General features: G+C 43.5%; 1 protein-coding gene across 1 annotated transcript; it reads left to right on the top strand.

Annotated features, from left to right (window-relative positions):
* The first annotated feature begins 342 nt into the window (after positions 1-342).
* Positions 343-25,455, top strand: wipf2a (WAS/WASL interacting protein family, member 2a). Its single transcript, XM_083971440.1, has 8 exons — positions 343-933; positions 6,783-6,945; positions 8,491-8,623; positions 10,992-11,138; positions 12,954-13,700; positions 18,806-19,057; positions 23,498-23,599; positions 25,297-25,455. The coding sequence occupies exons 2-8, from the start codon at positions 6,883-6,885 to the stop codon at positions 25,338-25,340; spliced, it is 1,488 nt and encodes a 495-aa protein (XP_083827566.1). The 5' UTR covers positions 343-933; positions 6,783-6,882; the 3' UTR covers positions 25,341-25,455.
* The last annotated feature ends 2,234 nt before the right edge of the window (positions 25,456-27,689 follow it).

The raw sequence follows: 27,689 nt of genomic DNA, 5'->3' as shown, positions 1-27,689 counted from the left end.
AAAGATGTTGAGTTTTTACAGTGTACTATGAGTATTAGTCAGGGTCTTACGCAGAATAAATCAGTCATACAAAGATTAGACTACTGGGGTTTTTTATGGGCCCCACTGGGCGCTGGGCCCCTAGAGTTATCATCACCTTTCTCTCCTATACAACGGCCCTGCGTGCCAGTCTGCTCCAAAGTTGTCCGGTGTGTGGGCAGTGTGGGTGGATTTTCCCGCAGCACCTGAACGCGGCGCTGACGTGCCTCCTCCATTTTGTGTCGTCGGCTCTGCCCGTTTCCGTGTTTGCAGCAGCGAAGCCGCGATTAAACTGTGTCACAGTCAGCGGGTGGGAGAGTTAGTGGAGTCTAGCTCTGGCTCTGGCTCTGCTCGCAGAGTGCTGCTACTGCTGCTGCTAAAAAAAACTTTTTAAAAAACAGTTACGAAGAGTTTCTCCAAACAGTTTGGGTATTTAATGCGCTGTAAAAACCCATTTCCGGGGCACGTCTTGTCTTGTTAGCGCTGCCACACAACGACAACAACTGACAGCTAGTGGGAAGTAAACAGCTAACGGCGGCTAACGGCTAACAGCTAGCAGCTAACGGCTAGCAGCTAACTCGAACGTAACTGGTTTAACGTTAACCGTCGTCGACAGCTAACGGCTAACAGGCTAACGGTAGCCGGCTAACTAACTTCTGCCTGTTTTTTTAGTGGCGGTGGTGGTGGCGTTTAGTTACATCACCGCGACTTGCCAGCACATCTTATTATTTTTTGTGTGAAACTGCTCCGACAAACGAACCAGGGATTTTTTTCTTTCTTTCTTTTTTTTTTTTTTTGCCATTTTTTTCTCCCCATTTTTTTTTTTTTTTTGCCACAACGGCACTTTCCATTCATGTTGTTTTGGAGGACGAGACTACCAGACATCTTCTGCCTTTTCTTCTTCCTGGAGCCAGGGTAAGTTAAGTTAGTTAACTTAAATGTTCTGATTAAATGACGATAATATAACAACTTTTACTCCACCTAAGTTTAAGGTTGTAGCAACAACCAACCAACCAAACAAGCAGCCAGGTGTGTTAACAGTGAATCTCTACCTGGGAGCGGCTGCATGACCTGCCCAGGCCTGATTAATCCTGTTTTTACTGCGTTGTAATGTAATGTAATGTCGTTTTGTCAGTTTGTGAGCTTTTATATACATCTATATAGCTGGTTTAACACAGAGTACAACATGTGACTAGTGGAAATCTCTAACTTTAGTAAAACTTCAGGCGTTAGAAAGTCTAAATCTCAGGAACATGTGTTTACACCATCACAAATATGTTTTATTTTACAAAAAAAATTGTTTTTATATTATTTAATAAGGCTCCAGAGGCCATAGAAACAATCTTACACACTAACATTAGTTAACATTTGTTCCAGACCACTGAGCTTTAACTAAATAGTCATTTGTAGCTAAGTGATCTATCCAACCATTTAGTTCCTGCTTATGTTTATATAAAACCACATCAAGATGAGTGATTTATTATTTATAATAGTGACATACATATGAGAATAAATCAGTTTAGACTGAACTCATCCTGGCTGATTTGTGTGCTTGTGCAACAGGTGTTAAAATGACATTATATGAGGTGTTAAATTGTCTTAAAATGTAGCTTTCCATCATGGATTAAGTTTAATCTGCAAAATGCTAGACAGTAGATAACACACAGTGTAGTGTTTTTAACAGATTTAACTCAATTCTTCAGTTCAGCATCCAAAGATATTCAGTCAGATCATTAAATATATGTATTTGATAAGTTAAAATAACATAAACATGTAACATTTTCCTGATTAGATGACTAAAAACCTACAGCCCACATCTCAAGATCAATCAGTTTTAACAAAAAGTCACATTTAAGAAAAAGAGCTGCAACAATCTGTCAACAGATCGATGAATTACCAACTGTTTTTAATAATCAACTCATCTTCACAGTCTTTTTAGTCTTGTAAAAGTGTCAAACATATGTCGGCTGCATCTTTAAATAGCTTGAACGTTTGTTTTTGCATGAATAGTGACTTGACAGGATTTAACCAGGTCAAACAGTTTCAGGCTACAAACATCATGAACTCAGAAACTAAAACCAAACCACCGGCAACAGAAACTAAAGACTAAAGAGGACGAGTTGTAAAACGGGAACGACAGATTTCCTTGGCTGCCATTTTCCCCAGAAAAAGCCTAGAAACACACACACAGAGACACAGAAACACACACACACACACACAGAGCCACAGGCCTTCAGCTCAGTGTATTTCCTTAACCACAAAAGCATCCAACTTCCTCGTACACCCCCCCCCCCCCCCCCCCCCCCCCCCTCGCTGGCCCTGTTCCTCACTGTGTTGATGTGGGGAAGCTGTTTTCCATCCTATGGCTGTTTACCAACCGTGTGTGTGTGTGTGTGTGTTAAGAGTGTCTATGTGTGTGTGTGTGAACAGCTAAACGCAGCGATCGCGACCTACTTCACTTCCCCTTTTTGATCTGAAAGGGAAATGATTAGTCAGATTATTATTATTATGATGGGGGTCAAAGGTCAGGAGGAGCTGTTGAGCCTTTTATTTAACTTTATCTGCCAAGTTTTCTCTGTTTTCTTTTTTCTTTCTGCTGCAGTGCAGACGACAAGAAATATTTAATAATCCTTTTTTTTTTTCTTCTAAAAAGCCACAGTCACAGTTGTTAAACACCCAGCAGGTCAAATATGTGCTCATGTAGCGCCGCAAATAAAGATCAACATAGGAGTTATTCTACAAAACTATTGAAGCTGGAAGCTGAGGATCATTTGCTTATATGATCATAATAATGTTATTTTATTTAACTAAAGGTTAGATCCATTCAGTTGTTTCAGATCCTTCCAAACGTTCACTCACTCTTACATCTGTTAATGTTTTTGTTAAATACTCGTGTCAGCAGAAGAACAGTTTATTTTTTTCCTCTCCTTTTAAAATAGAAAGTAGTGTCAGCTCCAACAAGACAATCACTGATCCCAAGGCTCATCCTTTATAAAATAAACTTTAAATAACTGCTACCACACCAGTACTTCTCATTGTTACTCATATTATGGTGTTATATGACAATGACAATAGAGTAAAGTAGTAAATGATCATTTATAGAAGCAGTGCGAAAGATGTGTCCTCACGTTAATGTTTATTTACATCAAACAGAGAAAAGCAGAAAAGCAGAAATGATTCACGTGAATGAGTGTCTTATCAAACGTGTATTTAATTAATTAATTAATTGATTTATTGATTGATTAGCCCTGTTATCTGGCTGGACGGCTGAGAGTGTCGTCATCATCCAAGACGTTTACACGACTCAAGTGAATGATTATAGGTTTATATTCAACAGAGTGACGTCATTGTTGGAGTTTAGTGTAACAACCAGTCAGATATTAACAGTCACACACACACACACACACACACACACACACACACACACACACACACACACACACACACACACACTAACAGTCACACACACACACACACACACACACACACATATAAACTCTCAGTCGGTTCTTTCCATTCAGAGTCGGTCTCTGACTGACGGCTCAGCTCGCTCGGTGAGATTCCTTCGGTTTCCCTCCGTGAAAAAACCTGCCTGACGCTCGTCGGCCCGGCAGCAGCAGCAGCACGAGGCAGAGAGGAGGAGGAGGAGGTGAGGGTGGGGTGAGGAGGAGGCGATGTGAGCCAACAATGGGCTCAGGCAGCAGCAGCAGCAGCAGCAGCAGCAGCAGCTACTAACTGGTTTGGGGAGATCCAGTGACCTGAGTCAGTCAGTCATTGTGAGCAGAGCTGACGTTTGTAGAGCAGTTTCAGTTTCAGCTACGTTGTGAAAATCACTGGATCATATGGAGGGTGTGTTTTATTTTTACTATGAATAACTTTAAAGAAGAACTCTGCAGGATTTCCACCTTAACTCAGCTCCATGTGTCGAATCCGGATAAAAAAAACGTTTTTTCTGAAACGATGATGTCATGCCCCCTGCCGCTCTACCTGTAACCTGAGACACACACACACACACACACACACACACACACACCGCTACAGCAGCTAAACAATACATCAACAACGTAACGTAACAACAACGGCCGGGTCGCTCAGACGCTGCGGCTGAATCGCGCCTGTTTAATCATCACTGATCATCATATTTACTCTGACACGACTCCCTGTCAACATTTAATCCATGTTTGAGTTTGAATCCTATGGTTTGAATACAGGGGGACTTCTTCTTCTATTGAATTACAGCGGGGACTTCCCGTCTTCTTCTCTGTCTTAAGTGTTTATGTGTGGCAGGCAGCGCTGCAGCGCCACACACGCCTGCAGTACGTAGGTACTACAGCGTTTTCAGGTGATCCGTGTGGATGCAGATATTTCTGATAAAACGATGCCGTGTTTACGGAGATTTTTTTCAAAACGATTAAGAAAAAGATCGTATTCGTCTGGACGGGGCCTCAGCTCCAGCTCTAGAGTCCTGGTGCTGGTTAAATCAACAGCCGTGTTTCCACTGCAGGAGCTCCTGGTAAAGGGAGGGGGTAGGAACTTCTACAGGAACCGTCCTCTCAGTGGCCGTGTTTCCACTGCAGAGTCGGACCCCGCGGCGACGTCATGAGTTTCCATCGCCGCTTAATCGCTGTGCGACGGTTTCGACCGTGACGTCACCCAGGCAGGTCACAAGCACATGCACAAAAACCATAACAACAACGGAGAACGAGGAAGGATGGAAGGAGCTGAGGCGGTAGCCGCGTTTCACCTCATCGTCGGTCCATTTGTCGTACATCTTCCTGCTGTTTTCTTGTTGTTTACAACGGTGTCTGCTAGGCTAATGCTAATGACATAAATATAAAACCAAGACTGCTGAATAGAGCTGGGACTCACTGTATGATATTATCACAACATTTAAGGAGGAACAACCCAAAAACATTTAGCAAAATCAAATTTGCAATTAATTTATTACCTTAAAGTGTATTTGTAGTTTATATAATATAACCTTGGTACGTAGACACTCTGTTGTCTTGTTTTAATCAGTGATGAGAAGCTTCAGTAGCTGCAGCAGCAACAACAGCTCATTAACATTCACAGTGAGTGAGCAGAGCTCAGCACAGAGCCACGGCTCCGCTCTGCTGCACCGTCACAGTTCAAGACTCTGAGGAAAACTCTGCAAACCCTGGATTGGGTTAGTTTGGTGGAAACGATGAGGAAGAGGAGAAGATCTGTGGACGTCGTAGCAGCAGCAGCAGCAGCAGCAGCAGCAGCAGGCCTACAGCTCCTCGTCTTGTCTTCACGTTAACACCGGTGTGTGAACACAAACATGTTGTGACTGCAACTCCTCACGGTGAAGAGACCAGAGAGAGAGAGAGAGAGCGTCTTTAGCCTGAGGCCTTGAGGCGGCGGTTATCGTTAGAGCTGTCCTATCAAAAACTATTTTAAAAAAAGAGTCGTTTCTCACGTTTTGCATGTTTTTATTCTGCATGTTGTGACTGCTGCAACTCCTCGTGGTGAAGAGAACGAGCGCCTCGTAGAAAATAAACAAAGATTGTCTCTGTAAAATCAGTGTTTATGGTTAAAGTTGTGATGGTTTTTCTAGGCCACAGGAGAAACACAACAGGAGTTTCTCACAGAGGATGAAGTTGTGTTTTTATTATATTGCAGTGTAACGTGCTGATTCTCTAAATCAAGAAACTTGTGATGCAGCTGTTGATGCCAAAAGTCCAAGAAAAGAGAAGTAACAAAACAAAACATGAAGTAACAAAAAAAACATAACATGAGAGAAACACACATTGTCTTCAGAAGTTTTAGTTGATGATAAATTGCCAAACAAATAGTTGCGATTAACAATTAAATTATATCCTTCTGATCATTTTCTGCCACTGTTTTAGTCTAAGTCTGAACAGCTTAAAGCTGTACAGAAAAGAAAATTGATAGTGTATACCCAGGGGGCAAAGTAAAAAAACAGACAGGGAGCGTTGTAAAAGGTTTGACAGCAGAAATGATCTCTAGGAAGTTGAAGGATTAAAACCTGGGTGGACAACCTGGTCAACTAGCTGCTGGAAAGCTACAGGGGCCAAAACCCCTCTTCTGGGGTCATTTTGCTGGCGAAATGATGTAAATGCAAATGTTTAGGTACTACAATGGCATAAATAGTCATACAACTATAACATTTGGCAGAGAGTATCTTGACACATAGGGGGAGGCAGGAAAAAAAGATTCTGGGGTTTGTTGCAACTGGATTTTAAGATATCACCCTCAACATCCCAAAAAAGACCCAAAAAAGCACTGTTCGCCTGACAAATTCTCATGAAAATTATTATTTTTCAGCACTTTATGGAGAATATCTATGCTTAACATGTATATAGAAAACTTCCTTAATTCATAAGCTAGGGTGAGTCCAAGACTATGGAAATCTGACGTTTGTTATGTTTTTACACTGATGAATGGAAACGATGTGAACGATGTGGCCTAACTTCAGTTATGGTTCATTTGTGACAAATGAAATCTGTGTCAGAGGTTCAACGTTTTACTGTGATTGTTGTAAAAGTCCTGACTGAGTGCAGCTCTGCAGGGAACGACTGGAAAACATCTGTATTTACACCACAGAGCTACAGAGCTGTTTGGATCAGACCATTGATCCATCGATCGGTCGATCAGGAGCTGAAAAGCTGTTTGTTTGTTTGTTGTGCATCAAAAACCAGTGTTTTAAGTCATTGATCACTGATCAGTTAGTGTGTGTGTGTGTGTGTGTGTGTGTGTGTGTGTGTGTGTGTGTCCAGCAGGAGTCAGCGTGTGAGCTCCCACCTGAGACGCTGAGGTCTCCAGCCTCCAGCCCCTCCCCCCTCCTCCTCCCACACACAGAGGAGCCACCAGAGGGACAGGATGCCCATCCCACCCCCTCCCCCTCCTCCCCCCGGACCCCCGCCCCCGCCCACCTTCAATGAGGTGAGTGGACACACAGTACACACACACACACACACACACACACACACACACACACACACACACACACGACTTCACGACGATGACGTTGTGACATATTTTATCTTTATCAAACACAAACTGCTGCTCGTTGTAATGATGTGGTTTCCTCTACATGATCATATTATTCAGGCCAGTTCATGACTGATTGGTTTGGTTTATTTAAAGGGATAGTTCACCCAAAATTGAAATGTTTCACTCATTATCTCCTCCCCCTCATGTGGACTAAGGGCTGGGAGAAGTTTCAGAGTCCTCCGTGGCTTCTCTGAGTTACAGGGGGTCTCGGCGTAGCAGTGCATGTCCATATGACGGTTGCAAATGGATACCAACTGTCTTCGTAACAAAAAGACACACCAGAAAACATCCACATACCTCCATGCTGCTCGTATGTAATGTCCCTCTTGTATTGAAGCCCCGAAATGCAAAGTTGTCCCGAAAAAAATTAAATAAGTCTATATTTCAAGCTTGTTTTGTAGAAATTAGCATCGCTTGTTTGAATTTTATTTTGTTAAGTCAACATGGCAAAGATTATTACCACTTTATGACTTAAAATGGGTCTGTATTTCTATGAGAGTCCTATCGCCACTCTGTTATATCAATCGCTCTGGTCGGCAGTCGTCGGGGCGGCGTGTTTCACTGTTTCCTTTCTCCCGACTGTGGCCGACGAGAGGCGATAGACTTGTCGGACAAAAGGCCGTCGGCGTCGTGGCGGTGTGTTCCCGGCTTTAGACCACAGGAAGAACAACCAAACCAAACCGCCAAGTGCTAATGGGGATCCATAATGAAAGAAATACATAACTTGACTGTCTCACCTGATGATGATGATGATGGCCAGGACGCTACACACCATGCTCCTCTGACCCAGGATCATAAAGCTCAGTTTATACATTTACAATCGGCTGTAAATCAGCTGCAGCTCTGTGAACACAAACAAAAGCAACCTGAGCAACATTTCACTTGTTTTTACCTTTCAACTGGTTTAGGAGAGTTCCTGTTTTTTTGTTTTGTTTTTGGCTTCATGAGAAGGTTTAAAAGTTGGACTTTATTTTGGAAACCTGGTCTGACAGGAAACACAGAGTATCGACAGTAAACACATCGGCCTGTGTGAGCACGGCAAACGGACGGTTGAGGAGAGTCGGATAGAAAATGATGAGATGTGACAGATGTGGAGTGTAGTCACTTGTTATTAGAGACGAATAATCATGAAATAATCTGTAGTTTGAAGGAGAAAAACAACAACAGGACTTTCTGCCGTTGTTTCTCTGCTTTTCTTTTCTCCTCTTTTTGTCTTTGGGAAATACAGAGAGTGTAGGGATGTGGGTACAAATAACTAAACGAAACTGTACCGGTCGCTCCATCACTGATATTCTATCAGAATGGATATGTGTTGTCTTTCTGTGCTCATTCATTGGAAATAAAACATTTACAAAAACAACGACAGTGAGTGAGAGTAGAGGCGGTGCAGCAGTTGATCCTAGTCTTCCTCACCTCTTCCTCTCGTCTCCTCAGGCCAACACCACGGCTCCCAAGCTGAGCTCCACCGAGGCCAAAGGTCGAGGAGCGCTGCTGACCGACATCTGTAAAGGCGCCAGGCTGAAGAAGGTGGGGGTCGTCAGCGACCGCAGCGCCCCCGTCATCGAGAGTGAGTCGCTCACACACAAACACACACACACACTCAGGCCTAAAACGATCTTTCATTCCTGTACAAGTTGATATCGTTTCTAGAGATCAAAGCGCTGTAGTATGTGTGTGTGTGTTGCTGTAACGCCGCCACACCAACACCACAAACAGAGAAGACGGAAAGCTTCCTGCTGGATTCAAACTTTAAACGTTACAAGTGGATTAAGTGTTGACTGGGAGTCGTGTTGGAGCAAATATGACGATCAGTGACGATTTAAGCCGCAAGTGTCTCAGGTTACAGGTCAGAGCGATGGGGTATGACATCGTTTCACAAAAGATCTGTTTTGGACGTCTACATGAAAACACTGAGGCGTTTTCAGATCTTCTCACTCTGGAACATGTTTTTTCACCCCCTGAAAACGCCGTTTTCTGTCTGGATGAAACGCTGAAACGGTTAAACCTGTATCTGTGTGGACGGGCTCTTAGCTCCTGTCACTGAGCTGCTTATAATGATTATGATAACAAAATACTATATAGGGCTACACAACTAACGATTATTTTCATGATCAGTTAATCAATTAATTAATAATTAGATCAATCAATCTAATTTAGTTGTTTGGTCAATAAAATGTTAAAAAATTAAATGTTAAATGTTGAAAAACATCAATCAGTGTTTCTCAAACCACAAGATGACATCCTCAAATGTCTTGTTTTGTCCACAAACCAAAGAGAGACTCAGTTTATTGTCATAAAGGAACAAAGAAACCAGAAATATTCACATTTAAGAAGCTGGAATCAGAGAATTTAGACTTTTTTTTCCTTAAAAAAACTACTCAAACTGATTATTAGATTATCAAAATAGTTGATTCATTTAATATTCTATTATTGTTCGATTAATCGGTTAATTATTGCAGCTCTAATATATATTCATGTTAACGTATTGGAACAGGATCAGATTGTTTATCGCTGATTCCTTCAATAAATCATAGGAGCATTCACATAAGACTTTTCAGAGTTGATGATCTGAACTGGACTTATTATATATGAAATGAACCCTAACCCTCCAAAGTGCAGACGTAAAACTCTCTCCCTCTCTCTGTCTGACATTGATCGACCGTGTGAAACCACAGATGTGATCGTTTTAATGTGATATAGTGCAGAAATATTGACCTGAGTGTAACAGTGGGAGGTGACGGGCAGCATCATATTTCTTTCCATATAGTCATCTGTTTTTTGTATTACTGTGGAATCATCTGTACATGCTCCTCTACATGCTTTTTGTATATATTTGGGCCCAATATGTAAATAAAGTAGATTAAAGTGGAAACATAATAGTCAGAACACAGAGGCAAAGTTATGAAAATACCAAACATGGCTGATGGTAAACATTTTTTTTTGTTGATAAAAGTCAAATCCAAACTCAACTGGAGCTGTTACTCAGGTTTATTGTGTCTGTGTGTGAGGAAGAGGAAACTCTGATGTTTGTGTGGAAATGAGGAACTAGTGCGACGGCGCTGCAGCTCTGTTGTGACTGATCTCAGGTCAGAGTTGTGTTGATATAAAACGTTGTTGTAGCTCTTCTCTTCTCTTCTCTTCTCTGCTGCCTCTTCTCTTCTCTGCTTTCTCTTCTCTGCTCTTCTCTTCTCTGTTGTGACTGATCTCAGGTCAGAGTTGTGTTGATATAAATAAAACGTTGTTGTAGGTCTTCTCTTCTCTTCTCTGCTGCCTCTTCTCTTCTCTTCTCTTCTCTTCTCTTCTCTTCTCTTCTCTTCTCTTCTCTTCTCTGCTGCCTCTTCTCTTCTCTGCTTTCTCTTCTCTGCTCTTCTCTTCTCTGTTGTAACTGATCTCAGGTCAGAGTTGTGTTGATATAAAACGTTGTTGTCGCTCTTCTCTGCTCTTCTCTTCTCTGCTGCCTCTTCTCTTGTCTTCTCTGCTGCCTCTTCTCTGCTCTTCTCTGCTGCCTCTTCTCTGCTCTTCTCTTCTCTTCTCTGCTCTTGTCTTCTCTGCTGCCTCTTCTCTGCTCTTGTCTTCTCTGCTGCCTCTTCTCTGCTCTTCTCTTCTCTGCTCTTCTCTGCTCTTCTCTTCTCTTCTCTTCTCTTCTCTGCTCTTGTCTTCTCTGCTGCCTCTTCTCTGCTCTTGTCTTCTCTGCTGCCTCTTCTCTGCTCTTCTCTTCTCTGCTGCCTCTCCTCTTCTCTGCTGTCTCTTCTCTTGTCTTCTCTGCTGCCTCTTCTCTTCTCTTCTCTTCTCTGCTGCCTCTTCTCTTCTCTCTGCTGCTGCTCAACAACCAACCACCACGACTCCACCTCAACATTTGAATATGGAAATGTGTCCACACTTCTGCTTTTATTTGTGTTTGTATTGACATTTACTGTGTTTGTTTGTCCCACCAGAGTCAGGAGGAGGAGGAGGAGGTGGTGGAGGAGGAGGAGGAGGTGGAGGCGGCGGAGGAGGAGGAGGTGGAGGATTTGGAGGCGGAGGACCAATGGGAATGGGCGGCCTGTTCCAGGGAGGAGTGCCAAAACTACGACCAGTCGGAGGTGAGACCCGGTTGGTTTATAGAGGTGGATTTATAGACTCAGCATCACATGACCTCATCGTTATGGCAACACATAAACCAAAGTCCAGCGCTCCTTTTTCACATGGGACGTGTTGAGTGCAGATGAATAGACAGAAGAGGCATAATATTGTTGAAATTGGCGTAATTGTAGGCATAGACATATATACGGGTATAGGTACCAAATTAAAAAGAGGAGTAAAGCAATATATTAAGTGGTAATATATATATATATTTAAGTATCAAAGATGTTCAATCAAACCCACAAAGTTTGAAACAACGTTCAAAACACACAGCCAGTGTCACAACTAAGATATAAAGTCCGCTAGCTTAATGCTAACGTATAATGTAAAACACCATAGACGGGCTAACAGAAATTAGCATCGCTATCCAGAGTCTGTGGTCAGTTTATAACGCTTGTTAGGAAATTTGCTCTGACGTTTGTTGTGGGAGTCTGTGGAAGCCGCGACCGGACAACTCTGGCAGCTGGACACATTTATTGAGGCTGCTGCACTACTGCATTTATTTGGTAGCTACACCCGTCACTACTGCATTTATTTGGTAGCTACACCGGTCACTACTGCATTTATTTGGTAGCTACACCGGTCACTACTGCATTTATTTGGTAGCTACACCGTCACTACTTGCATTTATTTGGTAGCTACACCGGTCGCTCTGGGCCGGTGTGGTAACGGCGATCCGTGACTGCAATGCATGATGGGATATCTTGCTCCGGTTAGTGACCATCGGATGTTCATTACATTTCGCGGTGAATTGTGGGATAGATTCAGTCACTATAAAACGAATCGCCTTGTTGTTTACAACTACTTCCAGGTAGAAAACCAGCATTCGAACAATAGTGACAGACGAGAGTTTCACTATATATATCTAATTTTTCATGTCACTATATCACCGTTTAGACTAATCTGATGTTTGTAAAGTTTATAAAACCAATGATTGGACAAACATTACTATTTACGTGTGCACATTTTTGTAATTAGTCATGGTTATCAGAGATTAGCTGGGCTAACGGTTAGCTACCTGTTTAACTTTAATAACTCAGTGACTCAATAAACGCTCCATGAAAAAATATTTTCTCCAGCGGATATCTGAGTTCCAACATGACTGAGCTACCTGGAGTAGTTTCATGTCGTGTCCCACAACGGGAGGGTTTTAACAGCTGACGTCCTGCTGTTAGCTTAGCTACCGTTAGCTTAGCTACCGTTAGCTGTCCCTGTCAGCTGCAGCCACTGATGCTTTCTAGACACTGTGATTCCCCCAAACTGAATAAATACAACACATAGCAACACAAAACACACACACAGAAATAGTAATGTTTCTTCAATCATTTCAGATTTGTCTAAACGGTGATAGGGCGTGAAAAATATGATATATAGCTAAACTCTCGTTCGTTACTATTGATCTCATTCAGGTTACGTGCTGGTTTTCTACCAGGAAGTAGAATGTAAACAACAAGGAGATTCGGTCTATAGAAATAAATGTTCAAATTCACACACGTCACGTCCAAAGTGCAGGAATCAGCCCGGGGGATTTAGAGTCAGTCGGTTATTTTGAGCCTAATGGACCCAAACCCCCCCCCCCCCTCCTCACTGCTCTTATCTCTGATGGACCAGACATGTTTCAGTCAGAGCGATGGAGCGAGCGGGTGAAGAACGAGTGTCGTGAATTTGGACGTCGGCTGATCAACATCGGAGCGATTGATTCTTATTGATCTGTGATTGGTTCAACCAGCTGCTCTAACCTCCTCTTCCTCTCTCTTCCTCCTCTTCCTCCTCAGACGGTTCATCAGGAGGAGGTTCGGTTGGTCGCTCGGCTCTGCGGCCGCCGGGCTCTCGGCCCTCGGCCCCTCGCCCGCCGACCGGCCGCTCCAGCTCGCCGTCGCCGCCCAACAAGCCGTCGCCGCCACCGGAGCAGCACCAGCGCTCGCACCACCGGCCCTCGCTGCCCGACATCTCCCGGCCGTCCAGCGGCGGCGGCGGATCGTCCTCCTCTTCCTCCTCTGGCGGGATGAAGCACAGCAGCTCGGCCCCTCCCCCTCCTCCTCCCTTCATGCGCGGTGGCCGTGGCAACGCTCCACCGGCGCCAAACCACCACCACAAAGTCTCTTCTTCCTCCTCTTCCTCTTCCTCCTCGGCCCACAGCAGAGAGAAGCCCCTCCCCCCCACGCCCAGCAGAGGCCCCGCCCCCCTCGGCTCCATGAGGCCGCCGCCCTCGTCCTCCAGCCGACCCCCGACCGGCGGCGGCTCCTCTTCCTCCTCCTCCTCCTCCTCCTCGGCCCCCCCGCCCCCGCCGCCGCCGCCCTACCGGCCGCACTCGGCCTCCATCTCCAACGGGCCGTCGTCGCCCGACGCCCCCGAGCTGCCGCAGAGACACAACTCGCTGCACAAGAAGTCGTCGTCGTCGTCGTCGGGAAGCGGACCGGGACGGAGCCACGCCCCCCCACCGCCCCCCATGTCCTCGCCGTCCTCCCAGCAGGTAGCCAGGCCGCCGCCGCCCGCCAGAGAGCCACCGGGACGCAGAGCAGGTACTGTAACAACAACCAAGTCTGACTAAATGTTGAACTGTCCCTTTAAATCACAGATGCTCCTCTCACCATAATCCCTATAGTCACAGCAGTAGGTTCATCACCTTTAAAGGGGAACTGTGCAAGTCCGCTCGCTTTTCCTCTGTTCTGGTGACGCTCCTCTCCTCCATGTGCATTTGTTTACAACGAAGCCGGCGAAAAATCAATAAAGGGAGCGGTGGATAACGTTACATAACATATAGGATGTTACGGCGTGTGTGTTTGTGTCGTCTTAAAGCAGAAGTAAGGTGAATGTTTGTGTTAATTTAAAGCAGATATCAGTGGAATGTTTTTGTTAATATAAGTCCTAAATAGTCCTATTTTCCGTCAGCAATCACTTACATGAAGTATTTCAGCCTAAACACGAGTCTCTCCGTCACTCTGCTCTGCTGTAACCCGAGGAGAAAATTTTCCTTGTGGGATACAAGTGTTATCCAATGAGGAGAGAGAACGGCATGAAGGGCTGTGTGTGCAGCCAAGGGATGCGCGTGAATGTGGTGACGTAGCACGAGGACCAATTGATGCCTGACAAGGGCGGGGGCTGCTAACTCATGGTGCGTTCAAAGAAACTCGTACTTTGTGTTTTTCCTTCCTGTGAAGTCATACCAGTTCGATCTGGTACGAGTTCACGGGTCGGAAGTTACGAGTGGCCGTTATAGGGAACTTTCACAGACAACAGGATGGTAAAAACACGAGCTACGGGTTACCTGGAACGCTACCAAGTCGTAGTTGTGACTTGAAGCTGTAACTTACGGTTTCAAAAGCCTGCCTTGAACGCAGCATTAGCCGAAACGGCCGTGAAGCTGATATCTGCTTTAAGTCTTAAATAGTTGTATCTTCCGACAGCAATCACTTCTATAGAGTGTTTGGTCTGAAACACGGGTCTGTCAGTCACTCTGCTCTGCTCTGAGCCAAGGAGAAAACTTTCCTTGTATCCTTCAAGTTTTATCCAATGAGGAGAGAGAACGGCATAAAGGGGCAGTCCTCTCTGTGTGTGCAGCCAAGGGATGCGCGTCAATGTGGTGACGTAGGGACGAGGACCAATAGATCCATGACGAGGGCGGGGACTCCTAACTCCATCTGCTGACAGGAAGTTAGACAAAACCACCGGATCGCTTACTGAAGCTTTGTTTTAATTTCAGACAAGTGAGTCTGAACTTATCAGTTGTCCAGTAGAAGCTGTGATCGATGAATTCATGACAACGGCCAACTGTTTCCAACAAAACATCACATCGACAAGTTTATATTTTTTGACGAGAAAGTGAATCAACAGCAAATTCTGTTTCCATGACATAAATGGATAAAGGGTGCAGCTGTGTGCATGTGCATCATCGTTCTCATTTCCGTCCACAATGAATCAGTCTCTGAGGTTCGACCAGGTGACATTAGTGCGTCCTGCTAAACAATGACATCATCATCATCATCAGTCTCTGCTGCAGCAGGTGGAGGAGGAAGTGACGGTTGTTTAGTTTCACCAACAGCTCAACACACTCAGATTCAGCTGGAGAATAAAAACCTTTTACTTTTATTTTTGCCCCCACTCTGAAAACCTGATGGATGATCAATAACCTCTGATCAGCTCCCGTCCTCGTCCCGGTAGCAGCGAGGACGAGGACGAGGACGTGGTTGCTGCTCCGTCCTCGGCCGGAGGAATGTGGACAGGTCTGGACCGGTTATCAGAGCAGCTGGGTCATGTGACGGGGGGGGCGGGGCTTAGAGCTACTTCCTGTCTCTCCTCAGCTGCTTCATGAAGCTGCAGAGTTTCAACATGAGGCTCAGCAGGCTCAGTGTGTTTCTGTTTTATTTATTTAACCAGGAAAAAGATTCAGTTAGATGAAGACTCTCTGTCAGCCAGAAGCTCCTGGTCCAGACAGCAGCAGCTTAACGACACATTCACATCCACACTGAAAATATACATAAAACACAGTAAAAAAAAGTTAATTTAACTGATATTAAACACAAATCTGAACGTTATCAGTGATTAAAAGTTGCTAAAAAGCATCAATCTATCTACAGTGTTCCCAGTGAGTGCTTATTGTAGATTTTCTTGGTCCGATTATTGTCAGATAAATAATCACAGTGTTAAAATCATAACCATTATTATGCATTAATTGATTTCACAACACTACGAATGTGTTAAAATCAAATAGACAAAACGTTACAAAGTATCTGTTAACATGGGAACAATTATTGATCTGAAATGTTCATAAAGTCATTAATTGTTATCAATAGAAAATGTTTCTTAAAGATGACACGGCAACGTTTAAATTACATTAGGTAAATTGACATTAACATAATTAAACCCAGTTACTGTGCATTAACCTTTAGGTTGACGTACAAAGCCGGTGGTTTGATCGATATCAGACGTATTTCCTGAGTCGTCCTCTGCTGAACTTTACCAACTTTACATCTCTGTTCTGCAGCTCACATGGAACAAAAACAAAGTCACACTGATCTGCTGATACGGTTCCTGCATAATCTATTTTAGGAAAGTGACAGTATTGAGGAATGTTTACGATGTATTAATTATTACAGATACAGTAAACTTTAGTAATCCTTTAATTTACAGGCCGCTTATTACTTGATGATGTCTAGAAATAGCCCAGATTAGAAATAACGTTTATTTTCATAGTAATGTGGAGAAATATAGACAAGAAATAACGATTGATTATGTAGAAATAGTCACACCGAGGAAGGGCTAGATCCCAAACGTCTGTGTGGAAAATAAATCTTTAAACTTGGAGCGCTGTTTCTTACATTTTTTTAACTTTTCCGTAGAAACAGCTCAGAAATAATTTATTGTACTTGACAATTACAAGGACATGGTGGAGAAAAATTCTGGCCTTTCCCCAAAAATTCAAAGCATGAAAAGCATGTGTAATGTATTGTCTTTATGAAAAACATGACAATACTATGAAACTGGCCGTTATTTCTTGGCTATTTCTTGACATAATTACACAATTATATGGTTATTAAAACTTTATTTATCCCCAAAGGGCAGTTCTGTATCTACAGATGACGGTGATAGAGCCATTCATACCACATAAATTCATAAAAACGTACAATAAAGATAAAAATCCGCACATATCATAAATATAGAAATAAATAAAACAGCATTGCACTATAGATTTATCTTAAACTGATGAGAGCTACTGTGTCTGTAAATGTGGCGTTTAATACTGCGGTTAATATAATATAAATCTGAGATTGTATATATGAGTTTTTACAAGATTAGTTTACTTGTTAATATAAAGAAAATAGACTCAGGAAACGTAGTAAACAGTAGTGTGTGTGTGTGTGTGTCACAAAGAAGCGACCCTCGACCTGGCTGCTCTGGAAACAGATTCATCATTTTTTAAAAGTCGGAGTGAGCGGCGAACACGCCAAACAGGAAGGCACTTTGTCAGCTGGTGTATCTGTGTTGTGATTGGACGAGGCAGGCGGCGACTCGGCAGCGAGGCCTCCTGGTTCCTCCGCATTCCTGAAGCCCTGTGGAATATTCCAGCATTCCTGCTTCACTTTCACTGTCTCTGCCTCTTTATCCGCCCACCGGCCCCTCTGCTGCCACGCTTTTAACATTTTTATTTATTCCATGCACGCCACGGACATTTTCAGTTCAAACATTATTGAACCAAATGCTGATAGATTATAAATAAATGAATGGAAAGGAGCAGGATGAAGAAAACCGACTTTTTCCTGCCGCTTTATCAATTCATTTTGAAGATGGTCCGCCAGATTACTTATAATAACAACAACTGACAAAAGAAAACACAAGAAAACTCAATAATGGCCGATGACGTCCCAATAAATATAAAAATTAAACCAAGATAAATCAGAACAGGAGCAACTACCTGCACATTTTATGTTAGAAGATTATAAAAGAGTCGAGTCAGGCTGATCTGGTAGCAGCTCCAGAGTGTGTGTGTGTGTGTGTCTGTAAAAGCATCGGTGTATAAAGCACATCTGTCCCACATCAGCTTTTTATAACGCAGCCTCTGAGGCTTCACATTCAGAATTAGAAACACTTTATTAATCCCCCAGGAAACGGTTGTGTAACCGTGCTGCAGCTCATCTATACAAGTATAACACAACCCCCATAACAATACATGTAACCCTGTTAATAATATACAAAGATTTACTGATTTATAACTTAATCTTTGCTGTTTTATCATTAATTAATTTAGTTCATTTATCATGATGTCTTTTTTTGGGTGATTTATTTATTTATTTTCTTAAACAAAGTAAAAAAAGAAGATAAAAACAGCTCAAATGGTCCAACATACGGACAGAAGACAGTGACACAGAGTGAGGTCAAACAAGAACAGAGAGAAGAGAGGTCACCAGTGTGAAAAATAAGTCCAGAAGACAGAAAAAAGAGAGAAATAGTAATAATATTAATAAACAAAATAATTTAGGCTATTGAATTGTTGATTTCAACTGAAACTTTTCATAAAAATAAGCGAAAGAATAATCTAAACTCGCTGTTGATCAGCTGATTTGGTTTTAATGCGTTTTTAATAGTAATATTAATTCAAGCGACTACTATTCAACATTATGTCTATGAGATCAACAATTCAAATTTTGTAGTTTAAAGGAATAGTTCACTGCTTGCTGAAAAACTGTCCCTGAAGGCAACGCGCATCAGTGGTTTTGCATGTATTTCCCTCTAAAACAACTCTGTGTGGTAACGTTGTGTTATTATCTCATAGCGTGGTGAATGTGCAGCTCACAACTTGTCCACCAGAGCGTTGTAGAGTTGTTGGATTGTGTATTTGATGAGTTTGATGAGGGAAACCAAGAAATCCCATAATGAGCCTCCATTCGTAGCGTAGCTCTGAGCAGCTCACGGCTCTGCTCCGCCGTTCTAAAAACAGCTTGCACCGACAATTAAAGGTAACGAACCTACTGCTATGACTATAGGGATTATGGTGATGGGCCAATTTGCCAAAATGTTGAACTATCCCTTTAAAAACTAAACCATGAAACCTGCTGCTTACTGTTGTGTATTTATAGTGTGTTGAAGTTGTGTTGTAACCCTGTGTGTGTGTGTGTGTGTGTGTGTGCAGCCCCCCAGGTTCCTCACCCCGGGTCTCGTAACGGTGGGCGCGATGCCCCCCCTCCCCCTCCTCCGTACCGTGGCAACAGCTCCTCTGTCTCCGACTCTCTGGGCCGAGTGGGGAAGCCTCCTCCTCCCCCCTCCATCAACTCCTCCATCACCTCCTCTTCCAGGACCCCGGCCGGCCCCCCCCCTCCGCCCCCGCCCATCAGGAACGGCCACTCCAACAACAACAACATGTCCAACTCCAAGTCCATCATGGGTAAGTCGCTCCGCCGCCGCCGAAACATTGTCACTACCTGAGTTGCATCGCTATCCGATTTGTGACAATAGACTAGTGTTGTCACGATACCAACATGTTGGTACCGGTATCGGTACCAACATGTTTTTCGATACTTTTCGATACTTTTCGGTACTTTTCCACATAAAAAGAGAACACAAAAAATGTCATTATTGGCTTTATTTTAATAGAACAATTTTGGACCATAAAACAGGAAATCAGTAAACAGTTACTGCTGCTGCAGGATTAACATTCCATCTATATTAATCTGAACTCTTCCTAAATTAAAACATTAGTGATCTGTTTAAAAATGAACATCAACTTGTTCTCTTTGCATTATTTGAGGTCTGAAAACACTGCATCTTTTTTTGTTATTTTGACCAGTTGTAATTTTTGGGAGAAATTGTTATCAGTAGTTTATAGAATGAAACACAAATGTTCATGTTACTCAAACATACACCTATTGTTTCCCATATGTAGACCAAATTGATTCTGTTCCCCCCACCCCCATCAACGCAATATCGTTCCGTTAATTCATCTCTGCGTAGCGCTGCTTCGCCGTGCTCACTCACAGAGAGAGAGAGAGACAGAGAGAGACAGAGAGAGAGAGAGAGAGACAGAGAGAGCATGCAGCCAGTGGTGATCCGCGGTAAAAACAAAACTTATTAACGAGGCTGTGGCGGCCGTCTCTCTCTCGCGCGCGGCGCACACACACAGACACACACACACACACAAACACAGGCACATGGACAGGTGGCGCTGTAACGGTAATGATAAAAAGCACCTTGCTTCGTTTGTGACTCGCTCTCTCGCTCCTCGCGGCTCAAATTACAATGCGGCGACTTCACGCGGCGACGTCACCGCTGCTGGCGGCGCAGAATGAAAGTACCGGTCCCATCTAAGCGCAGTATGGTACCGTTTTAAATGCGTTAGTACCCCGGTACCAATCTAGTACCGGTATACCGTGCAACCCTACAATAGACCAGAGCGGCATCTTTATGCAAATGAGAATGACTGATGCATCCTGGGTAATTTAGGGGCAGCGCCCGGCATCCCTCCATTGAAAAGTTCAGCCTAACTGGCTTGACAAACTAACTAACACAAAGTTGTCTATTAACAGGCTATTAACAGACAACACTGAGCCAAAACCTCCCGGTGATTCCACCAAATACGTGTAGATGTCTGGGTCAGACATTTCTGGCCACTGTGTGGAGTCATTGATCACTGTGGGAGGCTAAAGGAGCATACCGCTAGATTCATTCATTGTAATTTTTCAACATAGCGTGAACGGTGGGTTTCAAAGAGGGTGTCAAAATAATGATGAGACATAGTGCTACAAAAGAAACACAAAATAAAACATTCAAATTGATTGTTAGTTAGTCTAAGCTCCATCAAAACACAAAAAGCCACTGAGTGCAATTTAAAAATGCCGGGTGCTGCCCCCTAAATTACCCAGGATGCATCAGTCATTCTCATTTGCATAGTGATGCCACTCTGGTCTATACTGTGGTGTGTCTCAAATCGCGCACTTCTGCACTTACACTTAATATTTTGAGTGCATAAGTGCGTTAACACTGAGCAGGCCAGAAAATTGAGTGTGGATCGATGCATACTTTCCACCCTCAACGGCCGTCATCTTAGTGACGTAGCGGAAGCACGTCACTACTTTTCAAACGGCGGCGGTTGCTTTGAGCAGCGACGGAGCCGACACCGGCGTAACTGTCTTTAAAAAACACTCATAACAGCACAACAATGTGCATGCCATCGGCCGCCATCTTGGACAGCTGCCTACAGCAACTCCACTTGGACAAACTTCATCAGGGCGCTGCCCGATTTGCGTACAAGAGGAAGTCTGCTTAAAGTTCTGTACATTTAAAATACGGTACTGAGAAATTTTTTTTTAAAAAAACAACAAAAAAACGCGCGGACGTCCGTCATAAGACAGCCGCGTTGTGGTAGTTGTGATTGTTTGTGGTTGTCATGGTGATGAGGCGGGCGAGAAAAGACGAGAGTAAACATTAAAAGTCGCCTCTTCTGAGCATCAAAGTCCAGACCACCACAACCAACCCTCAGTTTACATTACTAATAAAGTATTAAAAAAAATAAAAAGATAAACCATCTCTGGCGACACACAGGACAGTGATCCTAAAGTCAATTCAACTAAGTTTGTCCAAGTGGAGTTGCCGTACGGAGCTGTCACACATCGGGCAGTGACAGACGTCACCACATCGCTCTGCTCAGCTTCCTGTCGTCTGAAGGGTTAAACGCAGCGCTGTGATTGGCTGCTCTGTGACCCCTGACCCCCTCCAGCAGACAGACCCAGCGATTGAAACGGAGCGCTGTGATTGGCTGCTCTGTGACCTCTGACCCCCCCCCAGCAGACCCAGCGATTGTTAGAGAGTCGGTTCATGATGAGACAGACGACCGAGTGTCGATAGTCAAATGTTCTGCTGCCGATGTAAATCACTCTGCTCACTTCCTGCTGCGCTGAGTCGGGAGGTTCCTCGACGACCCACAATGCTCCTCTCTCTCTCTCTCTCATTCATTCATTCATTCATTCATTCATTCAGTCAGTTACTTGGTGCATCTATTTAATGTAGCACAGGGCGATGAAGTGATTTTGGCCACGTCCACTGAGCTCTGACTCAGATGGAGGTCACATCTTCACTGCTGAACTCTTCATACAAACACAGCAGCTGTTCGGGCTGTCACTTTTTATCTGAGATTCAAATATTCTTTCGAACGTGAGGTGAAATGTTCATATTCGATTGGTAATGAGTCTGACCTGCTGGATATGTCGGCTGCAGCAGAGATACTCGGCAAACAGCCCCAAAGTGCCGAGAAGCGAGAGATAGCGTCAAGCTGGGCAGGAAGTTAAACATGAAACAACGAGAGAATCCGGTCAATTTTCAAAATAAAACACTGCGATTGTGTGTGGCCACGCGGGGGGGGGGGGGGGGGGGGGGGGATTTGAATATATCCAAACGAATTACGGGTCATTCGATATTCGTTCAAACCTCATTTTTCTAACAAGTGACAGCCCTAGTAGGTGTGTAGGTCAGTGGTTGGAAAGTGCACAAGTTTTGCGCTGTCTATGACTGTAAATATCTGATATATTATTTATTAGGGATGGGAACGACACAGGATTTGGATTGTCGATTGTCGAGGCCCATGTGTCGACTTTTTGTCGAATTGTCGGCCCTTTTTTTTTTTAACAGCAGCAGCAGATATGCGGGGGGAGGTCCACCTGTTTTGCCGATGGTTTTGCCCTTTTTTCGGAGCCGGACTGGTCATCAACAGCACCATCACCTATAGACTGCAGGGAGCCCGGACAGCTGATCTCTTGACTCTGTCGCCTGTCAGCATGCACGCACGCTCCCGTCACATGTGAAGCAGAATGAGGGTCAAGTAGCTATCCCATTTAGAAAAAGTGGATTTGTTTTATTTAAAATATTTTCATTAGGGGAAAAGTGGCACTTTCTGCTGTTTATTTGAACAGGAAATATTGAAAGACAAAATGCAATTTACACATGGAAATCCCACAAGCCCCGCCCCCTCGACATTTCGACACTCCATTTTTTTTGTCGAGGGGAGCATGTGTCGATTTTTTCTCGATTTGTCGACAAAAAGTCCCATCCCTATTATTTATATATATATATTTTGTCCGTGAATCGTATGTTTTGTTTTTCTAGGCCCCCATTATTAGACTGAGCCTCTGTCCTGTCCTGATGTGGGTTTATTAACATGCATCTGTTCATCAGGTCTGTTATGACAGAGCTGTGTTCAGGTCTGAGCCTGGTGTCGTCGTACTGAAGTGAAACAGTTCAGATTTTACTGCAGTGAAACGACGTCAGAGTTTTGACGCTGTATCAGATGTTTTTACTGATCTTTAGTTTCACAGGTCACAGTAGCTCTGTTAGAGCTTCACTGTTGTGAATTATTACAGTCAAACATGAACGGTGGTTTGATCCCCGGCTCCTCAGTGACCGTCCTGCCCTCTGGTGGTCGCTCTGCATCGGTGCAGGAGACTGAGACACTGACGTTGACTCACTCTGTGAAACAAACAACCACTGTGCTCTTGTTCATAGTTGATAGTTACAACAAAAAGATGCAAAAGAGGAAAGTAGTTGTGACGTAGCGCTGCTGAGAACAAAAGCAGTGAGAGAGAGATTATAAAGAAACTCTAGTCTGCTCTGCCACCTGTGGAGATGTAAACAATGAGACAGACACATAAACAGACTGTCAACTATAGAATGAAAAAGTAAAGTGTGAAATGATCTGTCTGCAGAGTTTTTAGTTTTTTAAACCAAAACCAAACAGAAAATCAAGTTAAAGTGGAGTCAGTTGTTTTCTTCTAAACATGTTAATGTACATAGTATATATGTGCATGTTCATTAAAGCTGCTTCTTCTCCTCCTCTCAGATGATTTTGAATCCAAGTTCAACTTCCACCCCATGGAGGACTTCCCCCCTCCAGAGGAGTACAGGCATTTCAGCAAGATTTACCCCAGCAAGACCAACAAAGGTAGAGAAACACACACTGTTACACACACACACTGTTACACACACCGAGCAGCACCGGCTGCAGCTCAATTCACTACAGCAGCTTTTTACAGAAAGCTGCGTTTTGGTCCTAAAACATCCTACAGGCTGGAAACAAACATGATGTCATTAATGTTTGGAGCAGCTCAGCACTCTGACCTCAGTCTTTACACTGTTTGTTACTTATTTCTGGAGTTAGTTTCTTTTAACTCTTTATTTCTAAATCATTTTCGTATTTTAATACAGAGGCTGAAAAGACAAAAACAAAACACTGAACAATCTAAAATACAAAACACATCATAAAGAGTCCAATAAGCATCATGTCATCTTCACCATCGTGTTTCACCCAGATCTTTTTGGAGTGATGCATGTTTCACATTCACTTTGTTTACATGGACTTGAGGATCCTGTTTTTGTGTTTGTGTGTGTAAACATCACATCACAGAAACCAGGATACGCCAATATCCCCGTTTTTGCTACCCGGACAAAACGTGACACAGTGACATGTGAACGCCTTATCCCGGTTTCTGACAGCTGTGATGCAGCCAAGTGACGTATCAGCAAAACAAACATGGCTGCAGCAAACTGTTCATAATTTAGGAGTTACAAGGAAATGGAGCTTTTAATTAGTCGAATTTGCAGCAGGATTTTTCAAAAAAATTTAAAAGTGGCAACTCTGTAAGAAGCCACAGTGGTCTCATGTTGACAGATGTCAAAATTGCCGCAGTTTGTGTTGTAAAAAGTGAATGCCATGAGCTCCTGCGCAAATATAAAGCAACGCAGATTTCACTGTTCGTTTCGATGCCACTGAATTTTTAATTAGACGTACTGCCCCTTTGCTCTGTTGCTGTGTCACATCAGTTTTAGTCGTGTGTGACATAGAGCTGCCGATATGAGCTGAGTTTTTTTTAAACTGCCTGTTTATTCGGCTGCGGCGTTGACTAGTGTTATCACAGTACACACACAACTTTTTTTTTTACATCATCTGATCCGCAGACCACTTTCAGAGCGATCCAAATGGATCACGGATCAACAACGACCTTTTGCACCACCACCCGTCCATCCCTCTGCTCCGCTCACATCGTCCAATCGCTGAGCCGGAGCACAACGTGGCTGCAGCTGTAGCGTGTGTGTGTGTTTTATAACATCGACAAAAAACTGACACAAGCTGCTGGTGTTGATACACTGCTGTTTGTATTATGACAGTTTAATGTTAGTTTTATTTTATATTGGTTAATCTATTTCTTAGTTCTAGTTGTATTTTTATTATTTAAATTTATATTCATTTTTAGACAGTTTGTATGTTTTCAGATAAAACCTAAAAGATACCCATCCCTAGTCATCCTTATCTCTGGGCAACAAGTTGAATCAAAGGCAACTGGAATTGTATTTGTCGAGGAAGACGTTTCGCCTCTTATCCAAGGGGCTTCATCAGTTCCTACGCATCAGTCATGTAAACATGGATATAAATGACCAGGTTTCTCTATGTTCATGTGAACACAGTATCCCAAATATGATCATAACTGGGACACTACAGTCCATGTAAACACACTTACATGGTCTGTACTGTCCTGATTCAATGAGGTGATGCTTAGAAGTCTTCTCTACTAGTTTCTAAATCTGACCTTTGACCTTTAGTGCCCTCCTCCTCTAATGTCTCTAATGTCTGTGTTTGTCCAGCTGCGATGAGAGGAGCTCCCCCAGCGCCGCCGGTGGGCAGGTGAACCAGCTGCAGACCTGAGGCCAGAGGTCAGAGGAGGGAGAAGAAGCACTCGAATCACAAGCACACTACACTACTACTACACACACTACACTACACTACACTACACAACAACACACTAAACTACACTACACTACACTACACAACAACACACTACACTACACTACACTACTACACACTGATGGACACTAACACTAAAGCACCAGCTGGAAGCACAGTGGCCAAAAACACAGCGACAGCACGCAAGTCGCTCTCTTGTTTCCTGCACCAGAGAATAAAAACAAAACCAACCGACCGACCAATCAGGAGCAGCCTGGACCGGTGACCTCGACCTTTGACCTTTGACCCCTCTGGGCGCCGACCGGACCGGACCGGACCGGACCGGGAGGTTCTGGTCTGGTCAACGCCACATATCAGGACCAAACTCCGAACACTTCCACGTCTGTGCATTCCACCTCGTTCCTCTTCTCTTCTCTTTGTTTTTTATTTTTATTTCCATTTTTTGATGCATAATATTCATGATGATGATGATGATGATGATGATGATGATGATGATGATGATGATGATGACGGTGATTTAGATTTTCATGATTCCACGACACGTCACAACTTTTATCTTTATTTTTTTCTTCTTTTTTCTTTTCTTTTGGTGTCGGCTTTGGTTCATTTGTGGTGCGGAAAGAAGAAAATCCGACACTACGAACTTGGACTTGGAACTGTCCTGTGACTTTATTGTTTTTTGAACTTTTCCCTCCCTCGGATGTTTCCTCCTCCTCATCTCGTTAGTTCGTTAGTTCGTTAGTTTACGTCTGACGCAGCCATTCCAGCCGGGTGAGGGTGCGTTTGATTCATTCCTCTGTCTGGCTGTCTTGTCTCAGTGTGCCATAAGCGAGGACGGCCCTTCAATCACGGACCGGACGCATCAAGGAAAGTTTTTTTTTTTGCCAAATCCTGACAGCAGCCTCACCTGGCTCCTCTTCCTCCTCCGCCTCCTCCTCCTCCTCCTCCTCTTCGTCTTCACTCCGAGGGAGGGTTTATCTCCACCTTCAGGCGATGTTGCACGCTTTTAACCGAGACACTGTGCATGACACTTAACGACATCAGGATGAATCACGTCGATGTAAAACAAAGCAAAAAACACAAAAAACGAAAAAGAAACTAGTAAAAGAAGCAACAGAGAGGAGGTTTAACTCCTCTTTGTGGGAAACTGTAGTTCACACACACTCTGTTATTTGTCTTGTTAGGAAACGTTGTGACGAGTTGAGCTGCAGAGTTTTATAAGGGATCATTATCTTATTAGTTTTTTCTCTGAACCCGTCATTTAAAGGGATAGTTTTAACTTTTTTTCTGCAAATTGGCCCATTGCCATAATCCCTATAGTCATAGCAGTAGGTTCGTTACCTTTAATTGTCGGTGCAAGCTATTTTTAGAACGGCGGAGCAGAGCCGTGAGCTGCTCAGAGCTACGCTAGAGGAGGAGGCTCATTATGGGATTTCTTGGTTTCCCTCATCAAACTCATCAAATACACAATCCAACAACTCCACAACGCTCTGGTGGACAAGTTGTGAGCTGCACATTCACCACGCTATGAGATAATAACACAACGTTACCACACAGAGTTGTTTTAGAGGGAAATTCATGCAAAACCGCTGATGCACGTTGCCTTCAGGGACAGTTTTTCATCAACAGTCTCTGTATTTCCCTCTAAAACAACTCTGTGTGGTAACGTTGTGTTATTATCTCATAGCGTGGTGAATGTGCAGCTCACAACTTGTCCACCAGAGCGTTGTGGAGTTGTTGGATTGTGTATTTGATGAGTTTGATGAGAAGAAACCAAGAAATCCCATAATGAGCCTCCGTAGCGTAGCTCTGAGCAGCTCACGGCTCTGCTCCACCGTTCTAAAAACAGCTTGCACCGACAATTAAAGGTAACAAACCTACTGCTATAATGACTATAGCGATTATGACAAATGGGCCAATTTGCAAAAAAATTTGAACTATCCCTTTAACTTTTACTGCTGCTGATGGTCCTTTTTGTTGCTTTTTAAAAAACAGAATCAGAAGGACCGTGCGGCCGTTAAGGAAGACGGGGCGACATGTTGTTGGTGATGTTTAAATTGCTATGCAGTTTGTACAGAGTGTAGCTGGCAGCAGCTAACCAAAAAAAAAAGACACAAAAACAAAAAAAAGACACAAAAAAACAGCAACAAAAACAAGAAAAAGAAGCCGTAAGTGCCAGAGAGCTGTGGAGGCAGACGGACGCTCTTCACCACACTTCTCTTTAATTAAAACACTAATGTTGAAAACTCAGACGCCATGATGCAGGAGAGAGAACAGCAGTGACGCAGCGCCC

Source organism: Trachurus trachurus, assembly GCF_905171665.1.
Source record: "Trachurus trachurus genome assembly, chromosome: 1".
NCBI lineage: Eukaryota > Metazoa > Chordata > Actinopteri > Carangiformes > Carangidae > Trachurus > Trachurus trachurus.
The sequence above is the reverse complement of the archived record's forward strand: the minus strand, read 5'-3'. Positions and strand labels throughout refer to the sequence as shown.